We start from the raw sequence: 26,394 nt of genomic DNA, 5'->3' as shown, positions 1-26,394 counted from the left end.
TGCTGCTAGCCCTGTGCCAGGTGTCAGGGATCCTCCTGGGACGGCAGACCCCATTCCTGCACTAGTGGAGCTCCTGGCCCAGGCAGGGATGTGGCAGGTGTCTGTGCAGAGGGCAGTAGTGACTGTATGGGAGGACTCAGTGGCTGGATTTCTGCAAACACAGGCCAACACCCACATGAACAGACTTGAGGGCATGGGCAGCTTTGCTCCACGCTTGCCAGGCCTCGTGTGTTAGTTATCCATTGCTGTGTAACAAAACAGCCCACAACTTAACAGCCTGAAACAGCAAACAGGTTTTTTACAGGGAGGGGGTCAGCAATGAGGAGTGGATTAGCTGGGTGGTTCTGGCGCAGGGTGTGACCTGAGGGTACACTCGAGCTCCTGGCTGGGGCCTCAGTCATCTGAAGGTTTGAGTGAGGCCGGGACATCCACTTCCAAGCTCATTCTCAGGGCAAGAGGCCTCAGTTTCTCCTGTTCCTCTTATGCTGAGCCACACATCTCTTTTGGGCTGGTTTGAAAATATCCTGTTGTCCCTGCAAGTGCAGACCAGCGGGTCTGGTTTGAGATTTGGAAATGTGGTTACCCTGTAGACTGTGGTTCTTGGGAGCTGAGTGATCTTACAGTTATGAAGGGTGGATGAGAGGATAGAAAGGCTGCAGCTGGGAGTGCCCTGGTCAAAGGATGGTGACAGGGGACAGTGAGGGTGATGGAGGTTGAAACATGCTAATGGTGGTGGCGGTGGCGGCAGCGAACCCTTCCATAGCTCTTACTGTTTTCCAGGGACCTTTATCAGTTCATTTAATGCTCACACCAACTCTATGAAACGTTTGCTATTATGTTTTATTTTTATTTATATTTTTATTGTTTTGAGGCAGGGTCTTGCTTTGTCATCCAGGCTGGAGTACGTTGGCACGATCATGGTTCACTGCAGCCTTGACCTCTTTTTTTGTTTGTTTGTTTTTGTTGTTGTTGTTGGGTTTTTTTTTTTTTGTGATGGAGTCTTGCTCTGTCCCCTAGGCTGGAGTGCAGTGGCACCATCTCGGCTCACTGCAACCTCCACCTCCCAGGTTCCAGCGATTCTCCTGGCTCAGCCTCCCAAGTAGCTGGGATTACAGGTGCCCGCCACCATGCCTGGCAAATTATTTTTTTTTTAGTAGGGACGGGGTTTCACCATGTTGGCCAGGCTGGTCTCGAACTCCTGATCACAAGTGATCTGCCCGCCTGAGCCTCTCAAAAGTGCTGGGATTACAGGCGTGAGCCACCGCACCCGGCCACAGCCTTGACTTCTTGGGCTCAAGTGTTCCTCCCACCTCAGCCTCCCAAGTAGCTGAGACCACAGGCACGTACCACCACGCCTGGCTAATTTTTTTGGTATTTTTTTGTAGAGACGGGGTTTCACCATGTTGCCCAGGCTGGTCTCAAATTCCTGAGCTTAAGCCATGTGTCCACCTCGGCCTCTCAAAGCACTGGGATTACAGGTGTGAACCACTGTGCCTAGCCTGCGTTTGCTATTATGATCCCCTGTGCACAGAGAGGCATGTGAATTTGCCCAAAGCCACACAGCTGGTCCCAGCCAGGGTTGAAAGGTAGGGTCTGTAGCCCCAGGGTCTTGTCTGTTCTCAGCCTCTCTCCCACCTGCCTCCCCGTGGGATTCTTCTGCCTCTGCAGCGGCCATCGCTCTTCATGAGGCACCTGGGGCTATTCACATGGAAGCATCGTGTGTGGGGGGATGAGCTCTGGAGCCACACAGACCTGTGCAGGCCCCTTTATCTGTGACTGTGGCTGGGGCAAGGGCCGAGGCTGACCTTCCCTCAGTGCTTCTGGCTGAGGCAGAGCATGGCCCAGGGAGCAACCGGGAGTGATGGGCCTCTGGCTTCTCTCACTGAAAAATGGCCACATGGGCTGGGCACGGTGGCTCGCGCCTGTAATCCCAGCACTTTGGGAGGCCGAGGCGGGCGGATCACGAGGTCAGGAGATCAAGACCATCCTGGCTAACATGGTGAAACCTCGTCTCTACTAAAAATACAAAAAATTAGCCAGGTGTGGTTGTGGGCGCCTGTAGTCCCAGCTACTCGGGAGGCTGAGGCAGGAGAATGGTGTGAACCCGGGAGGCGGAGTTTGCAGTGAGCCGAGATCCCACCACTGCACTCCAGCCTGGGCGACAGAGTGAGACTCTGTCTCAAAAAAAAAAAAAAAAAAAAAGGCCGGGCGCGGTGGCTCACGCCTGTAATCCCAGCACTTTGGGAGGCCGAGGCGGGTGGATCATGAGGTCAGGAGATTGAGACCATCCTGGCTAACAACGGTGACACCCCGTCTCTACTAAAAAAAAAAAATAGAAAAATTAGCTGGGCGTGGTGGCGGGCGCCTGTAGTCTCGTCTACTCAGGAGGCTGAGGCAGGAGAATGGCGTGAACCCAAGGGGTGGAGCTTGCAGTGAGCCAAGATCGCACCACTGCACTCCAGCCTGGGTGACAGAGTGAGACTCCATCTCAAAAAAAAAAAAACAGAAAAAGAAAAATGGTGACATGGCCAGGCATAATGGCTCACACCTATAATCCCAGTGCTTTGGAAGGCTGAGGTGAGAGGATCATTTGAGCCCAGGAGTTCGAGACCAACCTGGCAACAAAGCAAGACCCTGTCTACTAAAAATAAAAATTGGGCTGGGTGCGGTGGCTCACGCCTGTAATTCCAACGCTGTGAGAGGCCGAGGCGGGTGGATCACCTGAGGTCAGGAGTTTGAGACAAGCCTGGCCAACATGGTGAAACCCCATCTCTACTAAAAATACAAAAATTAGCTGGGCATGGTGGCAGGCACCTGTAATCCCAGCTACTTGGGAGGCTGAGGCAGGAGAACTGCTTGAACCCAGGAGACAAAGGTTGCAGTGAGCTGAGGTCTTGCCATTGCACTCTAGCCTGGGTGAGAAGAGCAAAACTCCGTCTCAAAAAAAAAAAATTAAAATTAAAAATTAAAATTAAGGCCGGGCGCGGTGGCTCACGCCTGTAATCCCAGCACTTTGGGAGGCCAAGGCAGGCGGATCACGAAGTTAGGAGATCGAGACCATCCTGGGTAACATGGTGAAACCCTGTCTCTACTAAAAATACAAAACAATTAGCTGGGCATGGTGGCTGGCGCCTATAGTCCCAGCCACTCGGGAGGCTGAGGCAGGAGAATGGCGTGAACCCGGGAGGCGGAGCTTACAGTGAGCCAAGGTCACACCACTGCACTCCAGCCTGGTTGACAGAGTGAGACTGTCTCAAAAAAAAAAAAGAAAAAAGAAAAATTAAAAAATTAGCTGGCTATTCTGGTACATACCTGGCTATTCCCAGCTACTCAGGAGGCTGAGGCAGGAGGATCGATTGAGCTTAGGAGATCGAGGCTGCAGTGAGCCATGATCATGCCACTGCACTCCAGTCTGGGCGACAGAGCAAGACCCTGTCTCAGAAAACAAACAAAAAAGGCGACATTGTGGAAAACAGTTTGGTGATTCCTTAGAACGTAAACATTGATTTACGTATGACCCAGCAATTCCGCTCCTAGCTGTATAGTCTAAGAATCGAAAACAGGTCTTCACGCAAAATGTGAACAGACAGGAATGTCCGTAGCAGCACTGTGCACAACAGCCGAAGGTGGAAATGACACAAAGGTCCCTCAGCGGGTGAATGGATGCACCGATTGGGTTCTGTCTGTACACTGGAATGTGGTTCACCCCTAAAACGGGATGAAGCTCTGACATGCTACAGCCTGGATGAACCTCAAAAACATAGTGCTGAGTCGAAGAAGACAGACATCAAAGGCTGCATATTGTGATTCCGTTTATATGAGATGTTTAGAATGTGTGTAGTTAAGTCCATCAAAAGTGTTTGCCGGGGCTGGGAGCGGGGACTGGGGAGTGACTGCTGACAGGTGTGGGGTTTGCCTGTGGGGCAATGGAAGTGCTTTGGAACTAGACAGAAGTGGAGGCTGCACCGCCTTGCAAATGCGTTAAGTAACACTAATTATTCACTTTAAAGTGGTAAATTTAGGCTGGGTGTGGTGGCTCATGCCTGTAACCCCAGCACTTTGAGAGGCCAAGGTGGGTGGATCGCCTGAGCTCAGGAGTTCAAGACCAGCCTTGGGCAACATGGCGAAACCCTGTCTTTACCAAAAAAATACCCCCCAAAAATTAGCTGGGCGTGGTGGTGCATGCCTGTGGTCCCAGCTACTCTGGAGGCTGAGGTGGGAGAATCGCTTGAACCTGGGAGGCAGAGGTTGCAGTGAGCTGAGATCACACCACTGCACTCCAACCTAGATGACAGAGTGAGACCCTATCTCAAAAAAAAAAAAAAGTAAATATATGTCCTGTGAATTTTACTTCAATAATTTTGTTAAAAACAGCATCAACAAAAATGAACAGAAGAGGCGGTGGATCTGCAGAGCCCACAGCTCCCATCTTCCCTGTGCCACTTCATGAGTGTCACCCTCTCCTGGCAGCCGTGCTGAGGGCTGGGGACGTGGCGGGGACCCTCTGCCCCCAGGCCCACCCTCAGGGAGCCTGTCATGGGGTGAGAGTCACTAAGCAAATAAAACCGCACATTACTGACTGCGTCACATTACGATCCTGTTCCCAGTGTCCATAATCTCATTACACCCGAGTCCTCATTTGCTGGGCACTGTAAGCACCTAGAAAAGAATAGCTGTTTCTCGGGTTGATGCCAAGTTTCATTTACTCTGAAAGTATAAATTATGAGGATTGTAAGAAGGAGCGAGTGCACGTGGCCTGATTTGTATTCAGAGGTTAAAGCATTGAGCAGGAGAGGTGTCCTTTTCACCAGGCGTGGCTTCCTCCTTTGTTCCCTGGGGGAGACTTTGCCACTTGACCTGGGGAACCCCCTGTGTCACCATCACAGACTGGGTTTGGGAGGTGCCCTGTGCACACCGGGAGAAACGTACGAGGGCGTCAGCTCCTGGGGCTCTTGACTTGGCCTCATTTGTCTGGTTGAAAGTAAATGGGAGGCCTGGCGTGGTGGCACACGCCTGTAATCCCAGCGCTTTGAGACGCTGAGGTGGGTGGATCACCTGAGGTCAGGAGTTGGAGACCAGCCTTGCCAACATGGTGAAACCCTGTCTCTACTAAAAATACACAAATCAGCTGGGCGTGGTGGTGGGCATCAGTAATCCCAGCTACTCGGGAGCTGAGGCAGGAGGATTGCTTGAACCTGGGAGGTGGAGGTTGCAGTGGACTGAGATTGCATCACTGCACTCCAGCCTGGGCGACAGACCGAGACTCCGTCTCAAAAAAAAAAAAAGGAAAGTAATTGGGTCAGCAGCAATGACTGTCGGGGGACCCTCCTGATGGCTTCCCCACCCCGCTTCCCTGACTGCAGGCAGAAGGTGGTGGAGGGCAGCCTGACGCACCCCTTTGCCCTGACGCTGTCCGGGGACACTCTGTACTGGACAGACTGGCAGACCCGCTCCATCCATGCCTGCAACAAGCGCACTGGGGGGAAGAGGAAGGAGATCCTGAGCGCCCTCTACTCACCCATGGACATCCAGGTGCTGAGCCAGGAGCGGCAGCCTTTCTGTGAGTGCCGACTGGGGCGCGGGGGCGTGGGGGTGTGCGGGCGTGGGTGGGGTGGGGGGCAGGTGACCCCTCCCTGCAGAAGCCCATGCTCTGGGGGGCCCCCTCTCTAAAGGGGTGCCTGCTGCAATGGAGGGAGGTGTGTGCAGAGTGTGTGGCTGGCTGGGGGGCACCAGCCTGCAGAGGGCCCCTCTGCAGAGCTCGTGGGGGCTGTTTCAGGCTCAGCAGTGGCAAGGGGATTCCCAAGGAAGGTTACCTCATTTTCAAGGCCCAGAAGAAGTTGTTTGTGTGTGTGTGTGTGTGTGTGTGTATATATATATATATGGTTGTTTATATATACATATATATGTGTGTGTGTGTGTGTGTGTGTATTTTTAATAGAGACGAGAGATTTTGCCACGTTGCCCAGGCTTGTCTCAAACTCCTGGGCTCCAGTGATCCTCACACCTTGACCTGACAAAGTGCTGGGGTCACAGGTATGAGCCACCATGCTTGGCCCTGCAAGTTGCATATTTATCAATGAATAACCTGCTCAGAATCAGCAGTTCTCAGCCTGGGGGCCACGCAGGGTTGTGACAGAGGTCCCTGATGGGGAAATGCACCAGCTTCTGTGACAGCGGGGCTGTGGCTCTGGGGACAGTGGCCCACCCCCACAGGGACCAGGGATGGAGATTTCTGGCCAAGCCATTATGGAAGGTTTGGACTTTGAATTGAAAGGTGGGTCCTAGAGGTGGCAGCTGTTCCCAGAGCAGGACACAGGAGGTTGGGGCTCTCCGGAGCTGTTTCCTGGTGAGAAAGTCATGATCACAAAACCCATCTACACTTGGGGCAGCATGAGGGAGGGAGAGGTTCATTTTGGTGAGGTTGTTGTTCCAGTTATATCTGTATTTTGGGGCTGCTACACCCCAGCTTTCTCCTGGTTCAAATGAGGTGCTGGAAGCATTTATTGAGTTCCGTTCAATTGCTGTTGGTCATAGAAGGGCTTGGGAGAGTGACAAGCTTGGCCATCCCAGCAAGAGGGACAATGTTCCTGTGGAAGCTGCTGGGTCCACACATAGCACAAAGACAAGACAAGCCTTTTGCTCAGGAGCCCATTTTCTCTAGGGTTCCCATCACTACCATGCAGGCAGGTCCTGACCCCGGCCATTGGAGCGTGGGGGGCAGTCTTTGCAGAGGGGTGCCCTTTGGGGACCCCGAGGAGCTGGGGAGGGTTTTCTAGTCATAGGAGCTTGGTGGGAAGGAGCAAGTGGGGAGGATGCCACTCCAAGGCAGGTCACGTCTGGGTGTGAGGGTGGCCAAGAAGGTCACGGCTGGTTTTGCGGAAATTGCAGGTCATCTGGCCAGGCTGAGGGCCCGATGTGGAGGGGGCCAGCAATGAGGCAGGTGGAATGGTGCCCGCGGGGAGGTCCCTGATGCCACTTGAGGCTGACGTTTGGGCAGAGGGACACACTGGGGGCTGTCACAGGGGACGAGGAGGCAGGATGTGACTCATTCAGAAACAAGTGACGGTCCTCTTCTGGAACCTTCTCTCACTCTGTCCTGGTTTTCCCAGTCCCCACTCGCTGTGAGGAGGACAATGGCGGCTGCTCCCACCTGTGCCTGCTATCCCCAAGGGAGCCTTTCTACACGTGCGCCTGCCCCACGGGTGTGCAGCTGCAGGACAACGGCAGGACGTGTAAGGCAGGTGAGGCGGTGGGACGGGACGGGATGGGACGGGCGGGGCGGGGCCTGGTGGGAATGGGCTGCGGCCAGCGGGGGTGCCCCAGAAGGAACCTCGGCAAACCCGTTTGAAATGATCCACTTGGCGGATGTGGTGATTCAAGTCTGTGGTCCCAGCTACTCGGGAAGCTGAGTTGGGAGGATTGCTTGAGCCCAGGAGGTCAATCCTGTTTTGCTTTTGTTTGTCTTTTTTTTTTTCTTTTTGCCCCAGATATTTTCCCACTTTTTTACTCTCCACCTTGGTCCTCAGGCACTTGGTGCTTCCTGGGACTGTGTTGCAATGAGGCATGGCTCTTCTTCTCTGGGGCACCGGCTGAGGATCTTTCCAGGTGTCGGTTCGGGGTGGGCCCTTTGGGAAATCACACACGTTCAGGATGCAGCTCACTTTCGGGGATGCTCCTGGTCCTGGGGTAGCCGGTCTGGCCTCTGGGGCTGACCCTGGGGCCTGGCAAGCGAGGAGGTAACGAGAGGTGTCAGGAAAGCGCCATCCCTGGGACCAGTCCTCCCCGTTTCTAGCGTGATGGGGCCCAGCTTGCAGAAGGTGGTGGGGGACAGGGCCTGCTTCCTGTGCCAGTGTCCCACTTGGGAGGGCAGGGGGCTTCCAAGTGGGCTGGCTTCCACACTCAGGAACAGTCCTAAGGGGCAGAGTCTCGGTGTGGGGCCCCCTAGAAGGACTCTCCTGGCATCCAGTGGATGGAGAAGTCTCCTTGCTCTCACTGCTGTCTGAGCACATGGGGGTCCTGACTCTAGGAACAGTTTCCTGGTCCCCCTGCTCTCCGGCTAGGGTCTGTATTTGCAGTGGCCGGGGTATGTGTGTGGTCGCGGTGCCCGTGGCGTATGGGTCTTTTCTCTGCTCCCTGGCAGGGGTCCTGCATTTGGTGAGGACTTTCCAGGTTTGTATTTGTCTTTCTCTTCCTGAGAGCAGAGGATCTTTAATGAAGACATGGCCGTTTCATCAAAGGGTCTGTTTGCTGTGCCGCCTACTGCAGGGGATGGTTGGAGAGTCTCCCCGACCAAGCATCTTGTTTCCCAAGTGGGGAGAAGGAGAATTTGAGAAATGGGGACTTGGGCGGCCTAGTCCTCACAGCTCTGGACAGCACCCCATTCATTCATCTGCTTGCTCATTCATTCGTTCATCCATCCATTTGCTCGTTCAGCAGGCATTTGTTGAGCACTTGCCACGTGCTGGCATTGCTCCGAGGCACTGGGGACCCCGCGGTGCAGACAGAATCCCGGGCCTCTGGCGCTCGCACTCTGGGCTCTGGGGCTGGGTGGGTGGGGGAGACGGCACAAGTGAGTCCACAAGGGAGTCAGTGCATTAGAAAGGGTGAGTGTCTTGGACACCCGCTCCTCCATCACCTCTGGGGCCCTTCGCTGTTGACCGTTCACCTCGGCCTCAAAGGCAGTGTTGAGAGAGAAACTGGACCCAGAGAAGGAGTCCAGGTGAGCTGCCTCGTGAGTGACCTGGCGACACCAGGGGTTTGGACCAAGCAGGTTAAGGGAGGATTATAGACCCTTGACGGGGAGGAGTGGTTTGACCAGGTTGGATGAGCCCTTTGTTTACAGAGGAGGCTAGGGCAAGTCACCAGCCTGGGGTTGCCCACAGCAGGTGGCATAGTAGGTTCTAGCAGGTGGGGTCTGGCTCCCCTGCCATGAATTTGCTGCTGCCCCATACCTGGGCCCTGGTGGAGCAAGGCCCTGGTCTCCCTCGCAGACTGCCCCAGGACCCTGCCCGCTCCCTGGAGGAGGGGGTGCCTCGGCTGCACAAGCCTCAGCGGAGAAGGATGCTTGGCCTGCTGGCTGCCCGGGAACCTTGGCCTTCTCAGAGTTTGTTTTCTTTCCTTCCTGTCTGTTGGTGAGAAGAGGCTGAACTCAGTGCTGGAGCTGGACCCTGCGTTCTGCAGTGTTGGTTGAAGTCCTGGCGGAAAGGGAAAGAGTGAGGACATACGGGCTCATGACGGCAGGGAGCGGCCACCACAGTCAGGGCTGGGTGATGGAGGGGAGAGAGAATCACCGGAACATGGCACAGGTGTAAAACAGGCAGCTCAGGCCGGGCGCAGTGGCTCATGCCTGTAATCCCAACAATTTGGGAGTCCGAGGCAGGTGGATCATTTGAGGTCAGGAATTCAAGACCAGCCTGGCCAACATGGTGAAACCCCATCTCTACTAAAAATACAAAAATTAGCTGGGTGGTAGTGGCACGGGCCTGTAATCCCAGCTACTTGGGAGACTGAGGCTGGAGAATTGCTTGAGCCTAGGAGGCGGAGGTTGCAGTGAGCCAAGATCGTGCCACTACACTCCAGCCTAGGCAACAGAGTGAGACCCTGTCTCAAAAAAAAAAAAAAAAAAGCCAGCTCATCCTGGCTAGTCTGAAAAAGGTGGAGCATATATGTTCCCCAATATCCACAAATATTCCAGAAAATATCTGAGAAGAAAGCAGTTAATGAGACGGGCCTGTTCCCCTGCCCCGAGGCACACGTGTGGTGGAGGCCATGTCAGGAAGCAAACCGGCACACAGATGGACATAGTCAGAACAGACCTGGATCGGGTACGGAACACAGCAGGGGCTGAGCTAGAGACTCCTGTACTGGGGGTGTGGCCGCCTGAGCCGGCAGGTCAGAGGTCTCTCTCAGGAGGCCTGAGATCTGAAGGACTAAAAGAGAGAAAGGTGAGAAGGAACAGCACATGCAGCGGCTCTGAGGCAGGAGCATGTTGGTGTTGGGACGGACTTCACGGGCTGTGTGACCTGTGTAGTCATATGAGGTGAGCTCTGTTGTTGACCTGAAATTCCTGCCTTTTGAGTAAGGGGCTGTCTGCCCTTCCATTTTGCAGCGATCCCCACAAATTCTGTAATGGGCACAGCTCTGTGTGTTTGAGAAGCTGAAGGGAGGTCTGGAGGTGGTGGTCTCTTACTCTCTTGGTGTGTCTGTCTCCACATTTTATCTTGTTTTTTTGTTCCCCAGCCCTCCCTGTATTTTTTCTGTATGTGACTGTGTGTCTGTGTGGGTGATCGAACCATAAGGCTTCCTGCTATTTATTTCACTTTACGCACTGCAGAAGCGTTTGCGATTGCAGAAGGTAAATATGTATCAAAGACATGAGTTTTAGTGAAGGATATCTTTTTTTTTTTTTTTTTTTTTGAGACAGAGTCTTGCTCTGTTGTCCAGGTTGGAGTGCAGTGGCTCACAGCAGCTTCCACCTCCCAGGTTCAAGCGATTCTCCTGCCTCAGCCTCCCAAGCATCTGGGATTATAGGCGCCTGCCACCACGTCTGGCTAATTTTTGTATGTTTAGTAGAGATGGGGTTTCACCATGTTGGCTAGGCTGGTCTTGAACTCCTAACCTCAGGTGATCCGCCTACCTCAGCCTCCCAGAGTTCTAGGATCACAGGCATGAGCCGCTGTGCCTGGCCTATGCCTGAACGGTATCTTATCAAGACATGTCTTTTAGCCGTCCTCCCGCTATGGGGCATTTCTGTTCTCTTTGTGTTTTTGCCGTTTCTGAGTCTCGCTGCTGTGGGTTGCGGGTGGGCAGGTGAGCGCTGGCTTGGGGCCTGGCCACTGGAGTTAGAGGGAGCAGGGCCTGGTGTCTGTTGCCACTGTCGATTGTTGATGTCTGCCTAAACGCTGTGTTGCATCTCCTGGGGATGTCTGCCTTGGGAGAGCAATGGGTATGTAGGAAGCAGGTGTCACCATCTGTTCTTGGGGTGTCAAAGCAAGGCTGGGTGTGGACATTTGTCGAAGGAGTGAGGAATGGACACAGCCCCCAACAAGCAGATCGTGCAGTCGTGCCTGTCAGGTGCCATGCCCCAACAGTGGAAGGATCATTTTAGGTCAGGGATTCAAGACCAGCCTGGCCAACATGGTAGCCAACATGGTGAAACCGTGTCTCTACTAAAAATACAAAAATAGCCGGGTGGTAGTGGTGCACCTGTAATCCCAGCTATTTGGGAGACTGAGGCAAGAGAACATGTTGCCCAGGGAGCTTTTTTTAAGGGTCCCTGTGTGGCTCCCTCATGCATCAGAGTCCCAGGAATGGATGTGGGCTCTGATAAAATCCCAGACTCATGGCTCAGTGAAGTTGCACAGCTGGACAAGCTTGGAGACCCCCAAATAACTTGCCCAGGCTACCCTGGCTTGCCAAGGGCCACTGCTCATCCAGGGGTGACGGTGCCGTGCCGGGTGCCTGGCATGCAGTGGGTCCCCAGTGTCCAGCTGCCATGTCCGCTGTCCGTGCCCTTATCACCATCATGTTGTCACCATGACGGGCGCCTTAGGTGCCGTGGCTGCTGCCAGGCCCGTGAGAGCTGGGGCAGGTTCGCTCAGGGTCCAGGTTTGCCTGCATCGTCCCAGAACCCTCCCACACCCGGGGGAGTGGGCTGTCAGTGGGAGCCAGTAAAGGGGCGTTGATTTCTTTCCCAACCAGAAGAGGCAGGGGCCATAGACTTAGGTGGAGCCCCTGGCTCTTTGCTGGCTCCCAGGGTGCTGACAGCTGGGCCTTCTGAGCCCTGGGGACTGGCTGCTTGTGGCTGAGCCCTTCAAGGGCATTGCGCTCCTTCTGCAAATGTCACTCCCAGTCTCCATGTCCAGGCCTAGAGCAGCCGTGGGGAGTCCTCAGGGCTCATTTTCCTGCAATGGGGGGGGTGGGGGTGGGTTGGGACGGGCCCTGTGGTGATTAGAGGAGGCTGCCTGCGCTCACAGCGGGTGGTTGGGCTACACAGAGGAGGAGGCCCCTGCAGGCTGGCAGGGGGCCTGGTGGCTCTGGCCCCAGCCCTGGGCTCTGTGGCATGGAGCTGACACCACAGACACCTGTGGGGTTGGACCGCTGGATTAGCAGCAAGCCCTGCCCTTCCTGTTGGAAGCTTTTCCATTCCAGAGCCGTCAGGGCCGTAGGGCTGAGCACGCAGCTCCGTGCTCCCTGGAGACTCAGCCGTCAGGGGTCACCTTTCTCTAGTCTTGTGGGAACTGTTTTTGCCCTCAGCCGTGAGAGGCACTTTTACACATAACTCAGTTGGAGCATGACTGGCACGCAGGAGAAAAACATTTTGTGTCATTTAGAGGCCCTGCTTGGGCGGGACTCTGGGCCGGGAATGTCCACATGCAGCCAGTGTGGGGACTGTTTTACTCTGAGCCTGAATCTTTCTGCTTTGCTTCCAGATGCTGTGTGTAGGGTGTTCTGTCAAAGGGAGAAAAAAGCTCCTCGATGAGACAGAAAGATGCAACCGGGAGTCTGGTTTTGCATGAGGACATGAGCGTTTCAGTTCATTTTTTTTTGTAAGCATGGTTCCCCAGCCTGACCTCAGGGCTGCCTGGAGATGGGCCCCACCCGCTTCCCGTTAATTAACCGGCTGGTGCTGGGTGTGGATGCTGGCTCCTCCGTCTCCCTGCCCTGGACCCTTTTGAAGCTGAAGTGTTCCAGGGGCAGCTGCTGTGGAAACAAAGTTTTCTAGAGGTTTTAGAGTTGAGAAGACACCTAAACTCTTCTTAGAAGCATTTCAAGGATTTGTCACCAGGGTGGCTCTCTGCAAATTTGAGGTGGTTCTAGAAGATCTTTCCATATTTTTTAATCCAGAGGGAGATGGGGATGGGTGAGAAACGGCTTTGTCCTTGAGGAAGTCATGTTCTGGTTGGAGGACAGGCGCAGCCTGGTATTGAAGTTGGTGAGTCAGAGACGGACCTGTGAGCGGGGCCAGAATGGGGCGTGGGCTTCAGACTTCACAAAGCAGACCACGCGGCAGCCTGGGGCTTTAGTATCCAAATGTCCTGCCCTCCAGGTTTTATTCCTTCCCATAAAATATCACATTAAAGGAAAATGTTTTGTTAAAAGACCACAGTCCTGTCACCTGAGCACCGTGGCTGTTCTCGGTTCCTCTGTGGCTTTCCAGGCTGCAGGCGCCCATTGGTGTTGCGGCCGTGCGCCCGGCGGGCATGAATTAGCTGTGCAGCGTGGCTGCCGACGGGATGCCTCGCCTCGACTGAAAACCACCTGAAGATAGAAGCTGCTCACCCAGGGGCAATGTGAAGAAAACGTGAAATTCTGTTGCTTGTTGCAACTGACAGCACGGCTCTGAGGAGGTGGGCAGAGGCCTTGTGCAGGGCACCTCACCAGCTGGGATGTCAGAGCTGGCCAGAAGGAGCAGTGCCCGTGGAGGGCTGCCAGTGCCCAGAGAGCCTTCCGAGGTGTCACATTGGGCAATGAAATTCAGAGTCGGGCAGAGGAGGTCCTGGAGTCACACGGGGATCTCCTCCTGGCTATGGGTTGGTGAGGTCCAGTGTCCGGGGATGAAGGATAGAGGCCCCATGGTGAGGGCTCCGGAGCTGGCCCTGGGCTAGCGGAAACGCAGGTAACGGAGGAGGCTGTGCTGGTGGGACTTGTGCCTGTTCCAGAGGGAGGTGTTGGGAGTGATGTTTAGGCCAAGAGGATTCAGGATGGAAGACATGGCTTGGTTTGTAGTTGGGAGCCGGCCAAGGACTGGTGTTGAGAAAGTGCAGTGTCAGGCAGACCCAGGACCGTGGCGGCGAGGAGGTGCAGTGTCAGGCAGACCCGGGACCATGGCAGTGAGGAGGTGCAGTGTCAGGCAGACCCAGGACTGTGATGATGAGGAAATGCAGTGTCAGGCAGACCCGGGACTGTGGTGGTGATGAGGAAATGCAGTGTCAGGCAGACCCGGGACTGTGGTGATGAGGTGCAGTGTCAGGCAGACCCCGGACCGTGATGGCGAGGAGGTGCTTGTCAGGCCGACCTGGGACCATGGTGGCGAGGATGTGCAGTGTCAGGCAGACCCGGGACCGTGGCGGCAAGGAGGTGCAGTGTCAGGCAGACCTGGGACTGTGGTGGTGATGAGGAAATGCAGTGTCAGGCAGACCCGGGACTGTGGTGAGGAGGTGCAGTGTCAGGCAGACCCGGGACTGTGGTGGTGAGGAGGTACAGTGTCAGGCAGACCCGGGACCGTGGTGATGAGGAAATGCAGTGTCAGGCAGACTCAGGACTGTGGTGATGAGGAGGTGCAGTGTCAGGCAGACCCGGGACCGTGGTGATGAGGAAATGCAGTGTCAGGCAGACCTGGGACTGTGGTGGCGAGGAGGTGCAGTGTCAGGCAGACCCGGGACCGTGGTGGCGAGGAGGTGCAGTGTCAGGCAGACCCGGGACCGTGGTGGTGAGGAGGTGCAGTGTCAGGCAGACCCGGGACCGTGGTGGTGAGGAAGTGCAGTGTCAGGCAGACCCGGGACCGTGGTGGTGAGGAAATGCAGTGTCAGGCAGACCCGGGACCGTGGTGGTGAGGAAATGCAGTGTCAGGCAGACCCGGGACCGTGGTGGTGAGGAAATGCAGTGTCAGGCAGACCCGGGACCGTGGTGGTGAGGAAATGCAGTGTCAGGCAGACCCAGGACTTGGAGCACCTAGTTCCACTTGTGGGCTGGCCTTCTATTTTTTGTCATCGTGTTGGGACCTTAGGAAAATGACTTAACCTCTCTGTGCTTCAGTTTCTCCGTTGGTAGAAAGAGGGTGATTATACTCCCCACTTCATGGGGTTTGGAGGAAGGCCGTGTGGGTGGTGCTGAGCAGCGCGATGGTGCAGGCCGTCTGGGTCAGTACCGAGGGAGCGAGTCTTCCTTTGGCGGTTGTAATCAGAAGTAGCTTCCAAGGCTGGGTGCTGCCAGGAGGAGCTGGGGGGGTGAAAGGGCAATGGGAAGCACGGCTCACATGGCTGGCGGGTGACCTGGGGAGGACGGAGGGGGGTGTGCTGGGCACTCCAGGCGTGTGGCTCCCTTTCCTGTGGGGCAAAGGCCAGCAGGGGGGCAGGGCCTGGCTGTGTCAGAATCACTCAGACTCTTATGACACATCCAGAGTCCCCGGCCCCACCCCAACCCACCTAGTCCACGAGAAGAAATGGGGTGGGCAGGTGGGGGCCAAATCTGCGAGTTCCCAAGGGAGGGCTGTGTGCGGCAGGTTGTGGGGGGCGGCGCTAGCACTGCGGGAAACATCTCGAGGTTTGAAGCCAGAGCCTCAGGTGAGACTCGAGGGTCCCTGGGACTCCCTCCTGGGTGTCTGACTGTTTATCTTTCATGGAGTTACAGGCGAAGACATTTCTGTGATGTCTTGAATTCTGCTTTTTCCTGATTTTGAGCAAATGAAAGCCAGCCGGGTGTAGGGAGTCAGGTGCCTTCCCCAAGGAAGGGGCTGAGAGGGTGGTCACGCCGGGACCCCAAGGGATGGGGAGCAGTGTTCTCAGGGGCACACAGGTGGCCTCTTAGAGGTGGGGATGTGTGTGGGGGTGGGGGTCCCCGCACTGCTGTGTGCCTTCAAGGCGGCACTATTTACGTGGCCCCTGAGCTGCAGGGTGACCGCTGGCCCTGGGCTCTCTGTGTCCTGGCTCCTCCGCCCCTCCTGAAGTGACCCCCATGAGACAGGGCAGGTATATCCCGCGAGCAGCCCTCTGCCGCCCATCGTGGCCGGGACTCGGTGGGACCATGGCGGCTACGATGCTGCTCTCTGCAGCTCAAAGTCACTCTCATCTCCAACAGTCGAGTGCAGAGCCTGGGCCTCCCGGCCTCCCCACCCCCTCCACACAGCCCCAGGACCAAGGCAGCAGCTGGCTTCGGTTTCTGCCATGTTTTTCCAATTATGTGGAATGAGCTAAAAACAGCAAGAGTGAGGCCTTATTTGGGTGTTGCCACCGCCGTCCTTGGAAGCTGCTGTCCCTCACTGCCACCCCTCCAGCCCCATCCTCTGTGGAACGTGCCCCTGTTCCTTTGACTTTTGTCGCCTGCACATCCCTCCTGCTTGGGGGCCTTTGGGCAGTGGGCTTAGCGGTGTGTGCCATGCCACTCGGGCCACATGTGCCCGGGCTGTGTCCAGAGGGTGGCCAGGCAGTGCTCCCGGCAGCGCCCAGATGAGGCTGGGGTGCGGCTTGGGGATTTGTGGGCCGCCGGCCACAGCTCACCCAGACAGAGTTTTAACAGATGTTCGTCTGTCAGGGACAGGAAACAAAAAGAAGTCGGGGATGGAGTGGGGACGGCGGGAGGAACAGAGGGGGTCACTGTCGAGTCTGACAGGCAGACTGACAGCTGGAGCCGACGGCAAAGCCCCTCACGTCCATCCGTCTGTCCGGGCGGATTAGCCCAGGGAGCAGGGCCTGCTCAGCTCAGGGCCGAATAACGGGCGTTTGTTCCCAGAGTCTGGCTGTCTTGTCACTTATCAGGGAAGTAGGTCAAAGGGAAAAAAGAAAGGAGGTCCTGTGGGGCCGAGTCTGCCGCGGCCGGGCGGTGATTGGCGTTGACTTTGCAAACAGAAGGCAGCTGCTGTTCTCAGCCATGGACCGTGAATTTTTAATAGCAAGAAAATCAGCTCGCACGGTTCAGGAAGTTGTGGAAGAAGCCTGAGTGCTAACTTTATTTTTTTAATTGAGGTATAACTTGCAGGCAATAAAACGCACACATTTTAACGTGTACATTTGGATTAACTTTGACAGCTGCGTATGTCTGCATAACTACCACCCGGTCCAGACAGAGAACATTTCCACCCCTGGGAAAGTTCCTGGTGCCCCTTTGCCGTCCTCAACCCCCGCCCCCTCCACCACTCTCCTGACTTCTATCACCGTGGATTAGCGTTGCCTGTTCCAGAACTACATGGAAATGGAACCATGCAGCTGCGCTCTTCTGCTTTTTGGCCTGAATACTCACTGTCAGGGCTGATGCAAGAGGAGAGGGGCGCATCATATTCCTGGAGAACGCTGTCACCGTGGAGCGGGGGCACAGGCGGAATGGCACCTCTGGGGTGGGTGAACGCTGTGGGCACCCTTTTCACAGGCTCAGAGTTAGACTGTGGTCACTCTGGCCACTGGTTTTGCCCCCTGCAGCCTCTTCCGTGTCCCCCTTGTAACTGCAGCATAAGCCCAGCTCTATGCTGACCCCAGACCAGCTCCACAGCTCCGACAGCTTCTCTTTATCTTCAGAGGCGAGTTTTGTGCTTACAGGGTGCAGGGCCTGGTGGGACCCCCACGTTGCCCAGACAGAGCCCCTGTGTGGCTGGGGGCACTCCTTGCCCTTTCTGCATTTGGTGGTGACTCCTTGTTTGGTTTCACTGACCGTGCCCTGTGCCTCTGTTCTCCCAGTTCTGTGTGCCCTGGGGCCCCTGGGCCCCAAGTGTGCTGAGCTGACATCTCGGGCTGCCGCTCACTTGCAGAGACACTAGAAGGCTCCGACTCCCTTCCTGGCCCCCACCCTGTCTTTCTACCTTTTACCGCCTATTCCAATGGAAATGCACGATTTGTTTCTCCCTGCGCACATCTGAGTGTGGACCTCCCTGTCCCTGCTCGTGCCGTGCCCACCACCTGGAGCACCCTTCCCCTGCCCCCGCCCCCTGCCACAGCGCCCCTCCATCCAGACTCCGCTCCTGCACACGGCTCCTCCGCCCGCGCTCAGCCCTCTGAGAGTGTGGCAGGTGTGCCAGGCTCTGCTCCCTAGAGCAAAGCTGGCTTCTTCCTCTTCCTGTGTCCCACGGGACCAACATCAAGACCCAGGAAACAGGCTGGGAGAGTTCGGTAACACCTTCAAGAGTGTTTGAGAGCTGAGGTTCTTTGGTCTTCAGTGGAGCTGGCAGTGACTTTCTCGACTTTGTCAAGAGAAGCTCCCCGTCTCCGTGCCACCTCTAGGGACGTGATTGAACGGAAATCAGAACATCTGAGTTCCAGCCTCAGCCTTCTGCTGTGTGGCTGTGAAATGCAGGCCTTGTGTGCCTTGCTGACCTGGGAGGGTCGAAAGGACGGTGTCTGGGAAAGGATTTATAAGTTGTGGAGTGCCCTGCACTTGTGTTAGGTGGGGCTGCGTGAACTGCTGATAGCCATCTTCCGTCACTTGGGGCAGTGGCATTGTCACATGGTTCCATTCTAATCTGTTATTTTGGCCACTGTCACTGAGGCGGGGTGGGTGACGGAAGTCACGTTTCTTGGGGGCCACTGCAGCGGTCACGGTTCTGAGTCCTATACCCAGGCACGCATCCTGGGAGCTGTGTGAGGGGTCGTCCGTGGCTGGCCCTGCTTCTTCTTCTTCTTTTTTTTTTTTTTTTTTTTAATTGAGACAGAGTCGCTCTCTGTCACCTAGGCTGGCGTGCAATGGCGCGATCTCCGCTCACTGCAACCTCTGCCTGCTGAGCTCAAGCGATTATCCTGCCTCAGCCTCCTGAGTAGCGATTCTCCTGCCTCAGCCTCCCGAGTAGCTGGGACTACAGGCGCCCGCCACCACACCCGGCTAATTTTTTGTATTTTTAGTAGAGATGGGGTTTCACTGTGTTAGCCAGGATTGTCTCGATCTCCTCACCATCTCGTGATCCACCCACCTCGGCCTCCCAAAGTGCTGGGATTACAGGCATGAGCCACCACGCCTGGCCGGCCCTACTTCTTAAATGGGCCTGAGGCATGCGGTGCTGAGAGCTCGCTGAGGTCTATGGAGGAAGGGCGCAGATGGGATCTGGGCCTGGGTGTCCTGGCTGGCCCCCAAGGCCGCCTCCACAGAGTTTCCATGTACAGTGGGTTGGCCTTGCGGAGGGGCGCAGCCGTGCGTCAGGCCAGAGCCAGCTGCAGGGGCCACAGACAGGGTGTCATCAGCAGTACAAGTAACCCCTGCTGTCCATTGAACACCTACTGTGTGCCTGGGTTCAGAAAGGCACCCTGTGCTGGCTTTTAAAGAATTGAGCTGCCTGCCTAAAGAGGGGAATGTGGCCTTCTTTTTCATTTAAGTCACCAACTGTTTTATACATCCACGCCCCTAAATTCTTCAGTTTTAGGCAAAGAAGAGAGGGCTGCCCAGGCTTCATTTGCCCAACAAAACCACACTTCACTTGTGAGGCTGCGTTCCCTCACCAGGGTCCCCAGCAAGGGGGTGTGAGTGTTTAGTACCACAGGGAGGGCTGGCGCGGTGGCTCACACCTGTAATCCCAGCACTTTGGGAGGCTGAGGTAGGTTGATCACCTAAGGTCAGGAGTTCGAGACCAGCCTGGCCAACATGGTGAAATCCTGTCCCTACTAAAAATACAAAAATTAGCCAGGTGTGGTAGCAGGCGCCTGTAGTCCCAACTACTTGGGAGGCTGAGGCAGGAGAATCCCTTGAATCTGAGAGGCAGAGGTTGCAGTGAGCCAAGATCATGCCACTGTACTCTAGCTTGGGCAACAGAGCAAGACTCTCTCTTAAAAACAACAATAACGGCCGGGCGCGGTGGCTCACGCCTGTAATCCCAGCACTTTGGGAGGCCTAGGCAGGCGGATCACGAGGTCAGGAGATCGAGACCATCCTGGCTAACATGGTGAAACCCCATCTCTACTAAAAATACAAAAAATTAGCTGGGCGAGGTGGCGGGCGCCTGTAGTCCCAGCTACTTGGGAGGCTGAGGCAGGAGAATGGCGTGAACCCTGGGGGGCGGAGCCCGCAGTGAGCCGAGATCGCGCCACTGCACTCCAGCCTGGGTGGCAGCGAGACTCCGTCTCAAAAAAAAAAAAAAAAAAAATTGGTGTGGTGGCGGGCACCTGTAGTCCCAGCTACTTGGGAGGCTGAGGAAGGAGAATGGTGTGAACCTGGGAGGCGGAGCTTGCAGTGAGCCGAGATGGCGCCACTGCACTCCAGCCTGGGTGACAGAGCGAGACTCCGTCTCGAAAACAAAAACAAAACAAAACACAATAACAACAACAACAGCAAAACCCACAGGGAGGGTCTTTGTCTTGCGGCCTGGTCACAGGCATCCCACCTTGCTGGGGGGCCATTTCCCCTTGAGTCTGACATGTGGGGAGCAGGTCAAGTTGCTCACTCAAGGTCATTCAGTGACAAGATGGGGCTGGGGGCTGGGAGCTGGAGTCAGGTCTGTCTGCCGAGGGAGCGGGGTGCACAGCCCGTCGCATGGCACTGCCTGCCTGGGGAGTGGCCATACAGCCATGGGCCTGAGGTTGTGGTGGGGCATGGGGGCAGAGGCAGGCAGTGGGGGGCCACAGGAGGGGCTGGCTGGCACCGGAGGATGGGAGAGGAAGGGACCCCCCTGCAGGTCCTTTCCTGAGGCCAGCACTGACTTGGTCACTCTCTGGCTGCCCTGACCCCAGGCAGAGCAGCGACTTCCCTGTTTTAGAGCTGAGCAGACGGAGCCCCTGACCGCAGGCCAAGGTGCCTGCTGGCTGCTCCTGGAGGGCCACAGCCTCTCTACGCTTGCTGGAAGGTCCCAGGCACCGTGCAGGTGACAGCAGCCAGCCTCAGGTTCCAGCAGAGCCAGCATCAGGCCCAGCCACTTCCCTTGTGCTTTGTGACCTTATGGTCACTTGGCGCAGGATCCCGGGTCAAGGTGCTGGGCTGCAGTGGCAGCATTTGCCCCACCACTTACCCCTGGGGGCATCGGAGAAACTTAATCAGTTGCTAAACAACAAAAATAATCTGGCCACCTGCCAGCTGGGAAGCCACTGCGGCCAGGCTGTTTATGGCCTTGGGATCTGCACAGTGGACAGCGGCCTGCACTGTGACCCCGTTCACCCTGCGCGCCCCAGGCCTGGGAGGTGGCCAAAGCCCTCTGCCTCCTGTAAGGGCACCTGAGAAGGAGGCCCTGGAGCTGGGAGCAGAGCTGGGGGTGGGCGTCTGGGCAGCAGAGGCCGATTCTCAGCTTTCCCTGGATCTCAGCTTTCCCTGGATCTCAGCTTTCGCCGGTTCTCAGCTTTCTGCTACCTGTGTGAAAAGAAGCCAGGAGAACACAGCCGTCCTGGGTTGGTGCCGGCTGTGGTGGGAGGCCTGCGGTGGGAGCCTCCGGGGGGCACTGGACCTTTCCTGGGTGGCCTGTGGCCTGGGAGCTGCACTTGGTTCGGTGCAGGAAGGTTGTGACATCCACTCTGTCTGCAGGGATGGCTGGGGCCCTGCGGCTGGGTGATGAGGTGGAATGGAGGTGTCCGCGGCTGCCCTGCCTCCTTTTGCCAAAATAACAAAAATTATCTTGTTTGTTGTGAAAAAACCTGTTTTCCCACATTGGGGTGTGGAGGGTATTAACTGTGATGAACTTCTGAGTTCCTGAACACTGGTGACCTGTTGGCAGGGTCTCCTCCTGGCTCTGGCAGGGGTGGCTCAGGCCTCTGGGCGACCGTGTGCTGGCCAGATAGTTCCTGGGGCTGCAGGTGGCTTCTTTCACCCATCCCTCCCATCCCCTCTCATTCTTCCTGTCAACACATCTCAGACCCTGGACACCGAATGAGCCGTTGGTACCCACACCCCAGGGCAATTCAGTGGAGGGGTAGGTGGCTCGTTCCCCCATGTTGCCTCAGGAAGAGGACCCTGTCCCCAGCATCCTGACCCACCTCCGTTAGAGACTGGGAGCCTCTAAGGATAAACCCATTCACCCGTGTTTCAGAGGCTTTTTTCTTTCCTCTTATAAGATAACATTTATACGTTCCCTGTAGCAAGGAAAACACTATAAAAAATAGTGAAGAAGATAGAAATTAGCCATAATTTTGCCACCTAGAGTTAGTTGTGTCCATGTATCTTGTGCACCTTTTTTCTGTTTATGTATCAAAATCGACTTTTAGGGTCAGGCGTGGTGGCTAACGCCTGTAATCCCAACACTTCGGGAGGCTGGAGTTGGGGGGGTGGGGTGGATCACTCAAGGTCAGGAGTTCGAGACCAGCCTGGCCAACATGGCGAAACTCCATCTCTACTAAAAATAAAAGATTAGCCAGGCGTGGTGGTAGGTGCCTGTAATCCCAGCTACTCAGGAGGCTGAGGCAGGAGAATCGCTTGAACCCAGGAGGCAGAGGTTGCAGTGAGCCAAGATCACGCCACTGCACTCCAGCCTGGCAACAGAACGAGACTCTGTCTCAAAAAATAAATAAATAAATAAATAAATAAATAAATTGACTTTTAGGAGATTGGTTCAAACAATGTGTGTAATGTTGTGTCTGAGTTTTTTTCATTTATCGTTCGTGCAAATTCCGACATCATTAACTCTTCTCCAGAGTGTGCTGTTTTCCTGCCTGTGTCATCACCCGTCACCTTGAATGCCCTTGAAGGTAAAATAAGTACATTTTATTCAGAAATATCTGAGGACATTTGGGTTGTCTCCAGGTTCTTGGTCTTGAGTTTTGCTGTTCTCATGGAGCCATGGTGGTGTCTGGTTGCAGGAACCTCCGTGCGTTCCACCTGCTGCTTCTGCCTGTGTTCTTAAAGAGGAAATGCTGGGGTCCGCGGTGCCCGGGCTGCTGACCAGGAAGCCTGCGGTGCTTTACAGCCTCTCCGGAAGTGGGAGATGCCCCCACTTAAGTGTCAGACAGACCTTTCCACCTCACTGGCAGCTCCAGGCGGCTCCCTTCTGTTTGCAGATGACTGAGAAGTTACCCATTTTCCACATTTACTGACTGCTCTTTCTCCTGTTAATTTGTATTTATAGTCTTTGCTCATTGATTGCTAGGGTTTTGATGTTGTCCCTATTGACTTGTATGCCTTTTAATTTTTTAAACAACATTAATAGACTGCATTTTTTTAGAACAGTTTTAAGTTTACAGAAAAATCAAGGGACAAGTACAGAGAGTTCCTTCCACCTACTCCCCTCCTCTCCTACTCCCGCCTCCCCACCTTCCTCCATTGTAGTTTTCTTTCTGATATTATAAAAGTCACGCGTGGCTGGGCACGGTGGCTCACGCCTGTAATCCCAGCATGTTGGGAGGCAGAGGCAGGCAGATCACCTGACGTCAGGAGTTCGAGACCAGCCTGGCCAACATGGTGAAACCCCGTCTCTACTAAAAACACAAAAAATTAGCCAGGCGTGGTGGCGGGCACCTATAATCCCAGCTACTTGGGAGGCTGAGGCAGGAGAATGGCGTGAACCCGGGAGGCAGAGGTTACAGTGAGTCAAGATCGCGCCACTGCACTCCAGCCTGGGCAATAAGAGTGAAACTCCATCTCAGAAACAAAGTCACACATGCTGCTTTTACGAGGGTCATTTGGCTGAGGGACCAGATGGCTCACCATCTAATTGGGACAGGCCATGAGCTTGGAATGCTTTTTACATATTTACATGGTTGAGAAGAAAATCGGGAGAATAATGTTTTGGGACATGGGAAAATGACACGGAATTCGCATTTTAGTGTCCATAAATGAAGTTTTGTTTGCTCCCAGCTGTGTTGACTGAGGCAGGCTGCCTTCCCACAGCTGCGGCAGAGCTGAGGAGGCGGGAAGGAGACCGTGCAGGCTGCAGCACCGAAAATATTTGCTCTCTGGCCCTTCCCAGAGTGCTTGCCGACCTCTGTCCGACAGCTAGAAGGAAGGATAGGACCCGTCCGACGATAGGCACTGTTGACATTTGAGCGCATTTCCTTCCCGGCTTTTGTGTGAGAGTGGCAGTCTGTTTGCTTTTGTGGTTGGGATCTGCTGCACGCACGGTGGGCTGTTTGCATGAGGCTTCCTGGAGGACAGGGCTGGGCTTGGAGCTGCACGCAGTGGGGCCTCAGAAGAGAGCTGTGGTGGGCGGGGCAATGCCAATGCTGGTGGGTGCCAGGACTCCACGCTCAGATCAGCCCTGTGACAGGTGTGGGCCACCCTCTCTCCGGCCTCCGTGCAGTGGCCCAGGCCGTCCCCTCTGCCTGGCACGCTTGCCTCTGTCCTTCCACTGAAGCGCTCCCCTTACCCTCTGTTCCCGGCTGGGTACGTTGAATTGTGTCCCTCAAGGAGATATGCTGAAAGTCTAACCCCGGGAACCTGTGTATGTGATCTCATTTGGAAACAGGGTCTTGGCAGATGTAATCAAGCGAGGACGAGGTCACCCTGGAGTAGGGGGCCTGTATCCACGGTGCTAGTGTCCTCATGAGAGCAGGAGAGCAGACACTGACGCTCAGGGGTGAAGGCTGCATGGAGTCAGAGCAGGGCTTGGTGTGATGGCGGCCACAAGCCAAGGAACTCCAAGTATTTCCTGCAACACCAGAAGCTAGAAGAGGCCAGGAAGGATCCTCCCCTGGAGCCCTCGGAGGGAGTCTGTCCCCGCAGACGTCTTGACGTTTGACTGCAGGGATGCACGTCTTGGGGTGTGGGGGGGTGCATTTCCAATGTTAGAAGCCACCTGGTTGGTGGCGATGTGTCACGGGAGCCCTCCGCAGGTTCTGCGTGTCCATGTGTCCGGGGACAGAGGTGGGCAGGGACGGACGGTGTCGAGCGGGACGTGTCCATGACATCGGCTGTCCCTTGGGACTGCTTTTTTGTTTTGAGGATAAGGCTGCCTGCCAGGAAGCTGTGCCCTGCCTGGCCCCTGCCCCAAGCCCCTGCCCTGTGCTTGGCCTCGCGGAAGGGATGTCGCCCTTCTCTCCTGCGTGCATGCAGGGAGGAAGGGGAAAGGTCAGCAGCCTGCCTGGAGGAGGCTCGGGCGAGGGGAAGGTTTCACTTTCAGGCAACGTTGTGGGGCTGGCTATTGGTTTATACAACCCCAAAGAAAACCATTTGGCCAAACTGTTAGTTTCCAAACAATTTACTTCCTTGGTGTTTAAATAAACTCCTACCAAGGCTCTGTAGCTGGTCCCAGGGAAGGAGTTGGCCTCTCTTCTTTATAGCCTGGCACAGTGAGTCCCCTGCACCTGCCCCTCCCAACCCCAGGCCTGCTTCCCCGTGGCCATGGCTGTGCCGCCCGGACCACTCTACACACAGAACCTCCTGGAGGCCAGCTGTGGGCACCAGCCTCGGCAGGCCTCTGGCGGAGCCCAGGCTGCTGGCACTCTCTCTGCGGCTGCTCCCTGCCGGCCTGGCTGGACAGAGTCCCCGTCACCACTGGGGTCACCTCTGTGCTGGTCACAGCTCACTCAGACCTTCAGGCAAATGGGTTGGGTCCTGCCTCTCTCCCAGGTGTCTCAGTCTCTGCAAAACTCAAAAACCTCAGAGGCCTTGCTGCCTGAGGGGTGTCAGAGACTCCTACAGATTGACCCCAGCAGTGAAAGGACTGCTTCGCCACAGAAGTTTGATTTATTCCTAAGTAATTGGAAGGGATGCCGAGAATGGGTTCCTGGTGGTGAGTCTGGGGGCCCTCTGCTGACCTGGTTAACAGAGGGCTAGGGCTGGGTGTGCTCAGCCCCTCAAGGTTCTATGCCCATTTGGGACACCCCGCCAGAACCTGCCACAACCTGCCACAACCTGCCACGTGGTGACAGCTACCTAAACCGCAGAGGCTCTTGAGCTGGAGAGCAGACCTCTCAATCCCAGCAGGTCCCCCGCACAGACCCCATAACCTTAGCCTGCCTTCACAGTACAGTTTGTGGCTGTGTGTTCACGGATGGTGTCGTTCACCTAAGGTCTCTGCCCTGTGACCCCAAGGGAGTCCTGAGGGCAGATCCCAAGTCTGTTTCGTCCACCCCTCCTTCCCTAGCAGCGGGTCCAGGGCCTGGCCTGAACTAGCTTCCCACAGAGATACTGGTGGGATGATGAAGGCAGCCAGGCGGCAAGTGAAAAACGCACTTCCTGCTTGTGCTGGCTCCTGGGATTGAAGTGTTTGAGGAAGCGAAGCGAAGTGAGCTTTCCTCTTGTGGCTGTGTGTCCTTGGGCCGGGAGCCTACCCTCTCTGAGCGTCGGGGTCCTTGTCAGTAGGATGGGGCATCCTCATAGCTCGAGGAGTGGTGTGTGAAAATTGCGCTATTGTGTTACTTTAAAGATTTTTTTTTTTTGAGACGAAGTCTCACCCCAACGCGCAGGCTGGAGTACAGTGGCGCGATCTCAGCTCATTGCAACCCCTGCCTTCTGGGTTCAAGTGATTCTCCTGCCTCAGCCTCCCAAGTAGCTGGGGTTACAGGAGTGCACCACCAGGCCCGGCATATTTTTCTATTTTTAGTAGAGGTGGGATTTTGCCATGTTGGCCAGGCTGGTCTTGAACTCCTGACCTCAGGTGATCCGCCTGCCTCGGCCTCCCAAAGTGCTGGGATTACAAGCATAAGCCACCACGCCCAGCCTACTTCAGTGATTTCTTAGGAGGACAGAGGGAACGGGCTGGCAAGGCAGGCTTGGAATGTGTTTTGGGATCAAGTGCCGGTTTCTGTCTGGCACTGGTGTTCTCTGTGGGGCCACGATGGACACACTGCTGAGGTCAAGCGTGATTTGTCTTGCACTGTGCCTGGCAGTCTCATTGGAAAGTTCTGTAGA

General features: G+C 55.6%; 1 protein-coding gene across 5 annotated transcripts in view; it reads left to right on the top strand.

Annotated features, from left to right (window-relative positions):
* LRP5 (LDL receptor related protein 5) overlaps positions 1–26,394 on the top strand; it is a 141,880-nt gene that overhangs the window by 45,885 nt on the left and 69,601 nt on the right. For all 5 annotated transcript variants that reach the window (XM_063670817.1, XM_063670818.1, XM_063670816.1 and 2 more), the window contains exons 4-5: positions 5,364–5,560; positions 7,110–7,241. In XM_063670817.1, the coding sequence (XP_063526887.1) occupies positions 5,364–5,560; positions 7,110–7,241 (329 nt within the window). The remainder of the gene's footprint in view (positions 1–5,363; positions 5,561–7,109; positions 7,242–26,394) is intronic.

This window comes from Pongo pygmaeus, chromosome 9 (genome assembly GCF_028885625.2).
Source record: "Pongo pygmaeus isolate AG05252 chromosome 9, NHGRI_mPonPyg2-v2.0_pri, whole genome shotgun sequence".
NCBI classification, from domain to species: Eukaryota; Metazoa; Chordata; class Mammalia; order Primates; family Hominidae; genus Pongo; species Pongo pygmaeus.
Note: the sequence above shows the minus strand (reverse complement) of the source record. Positions and strands in the feature narration are given on the sequence as shown.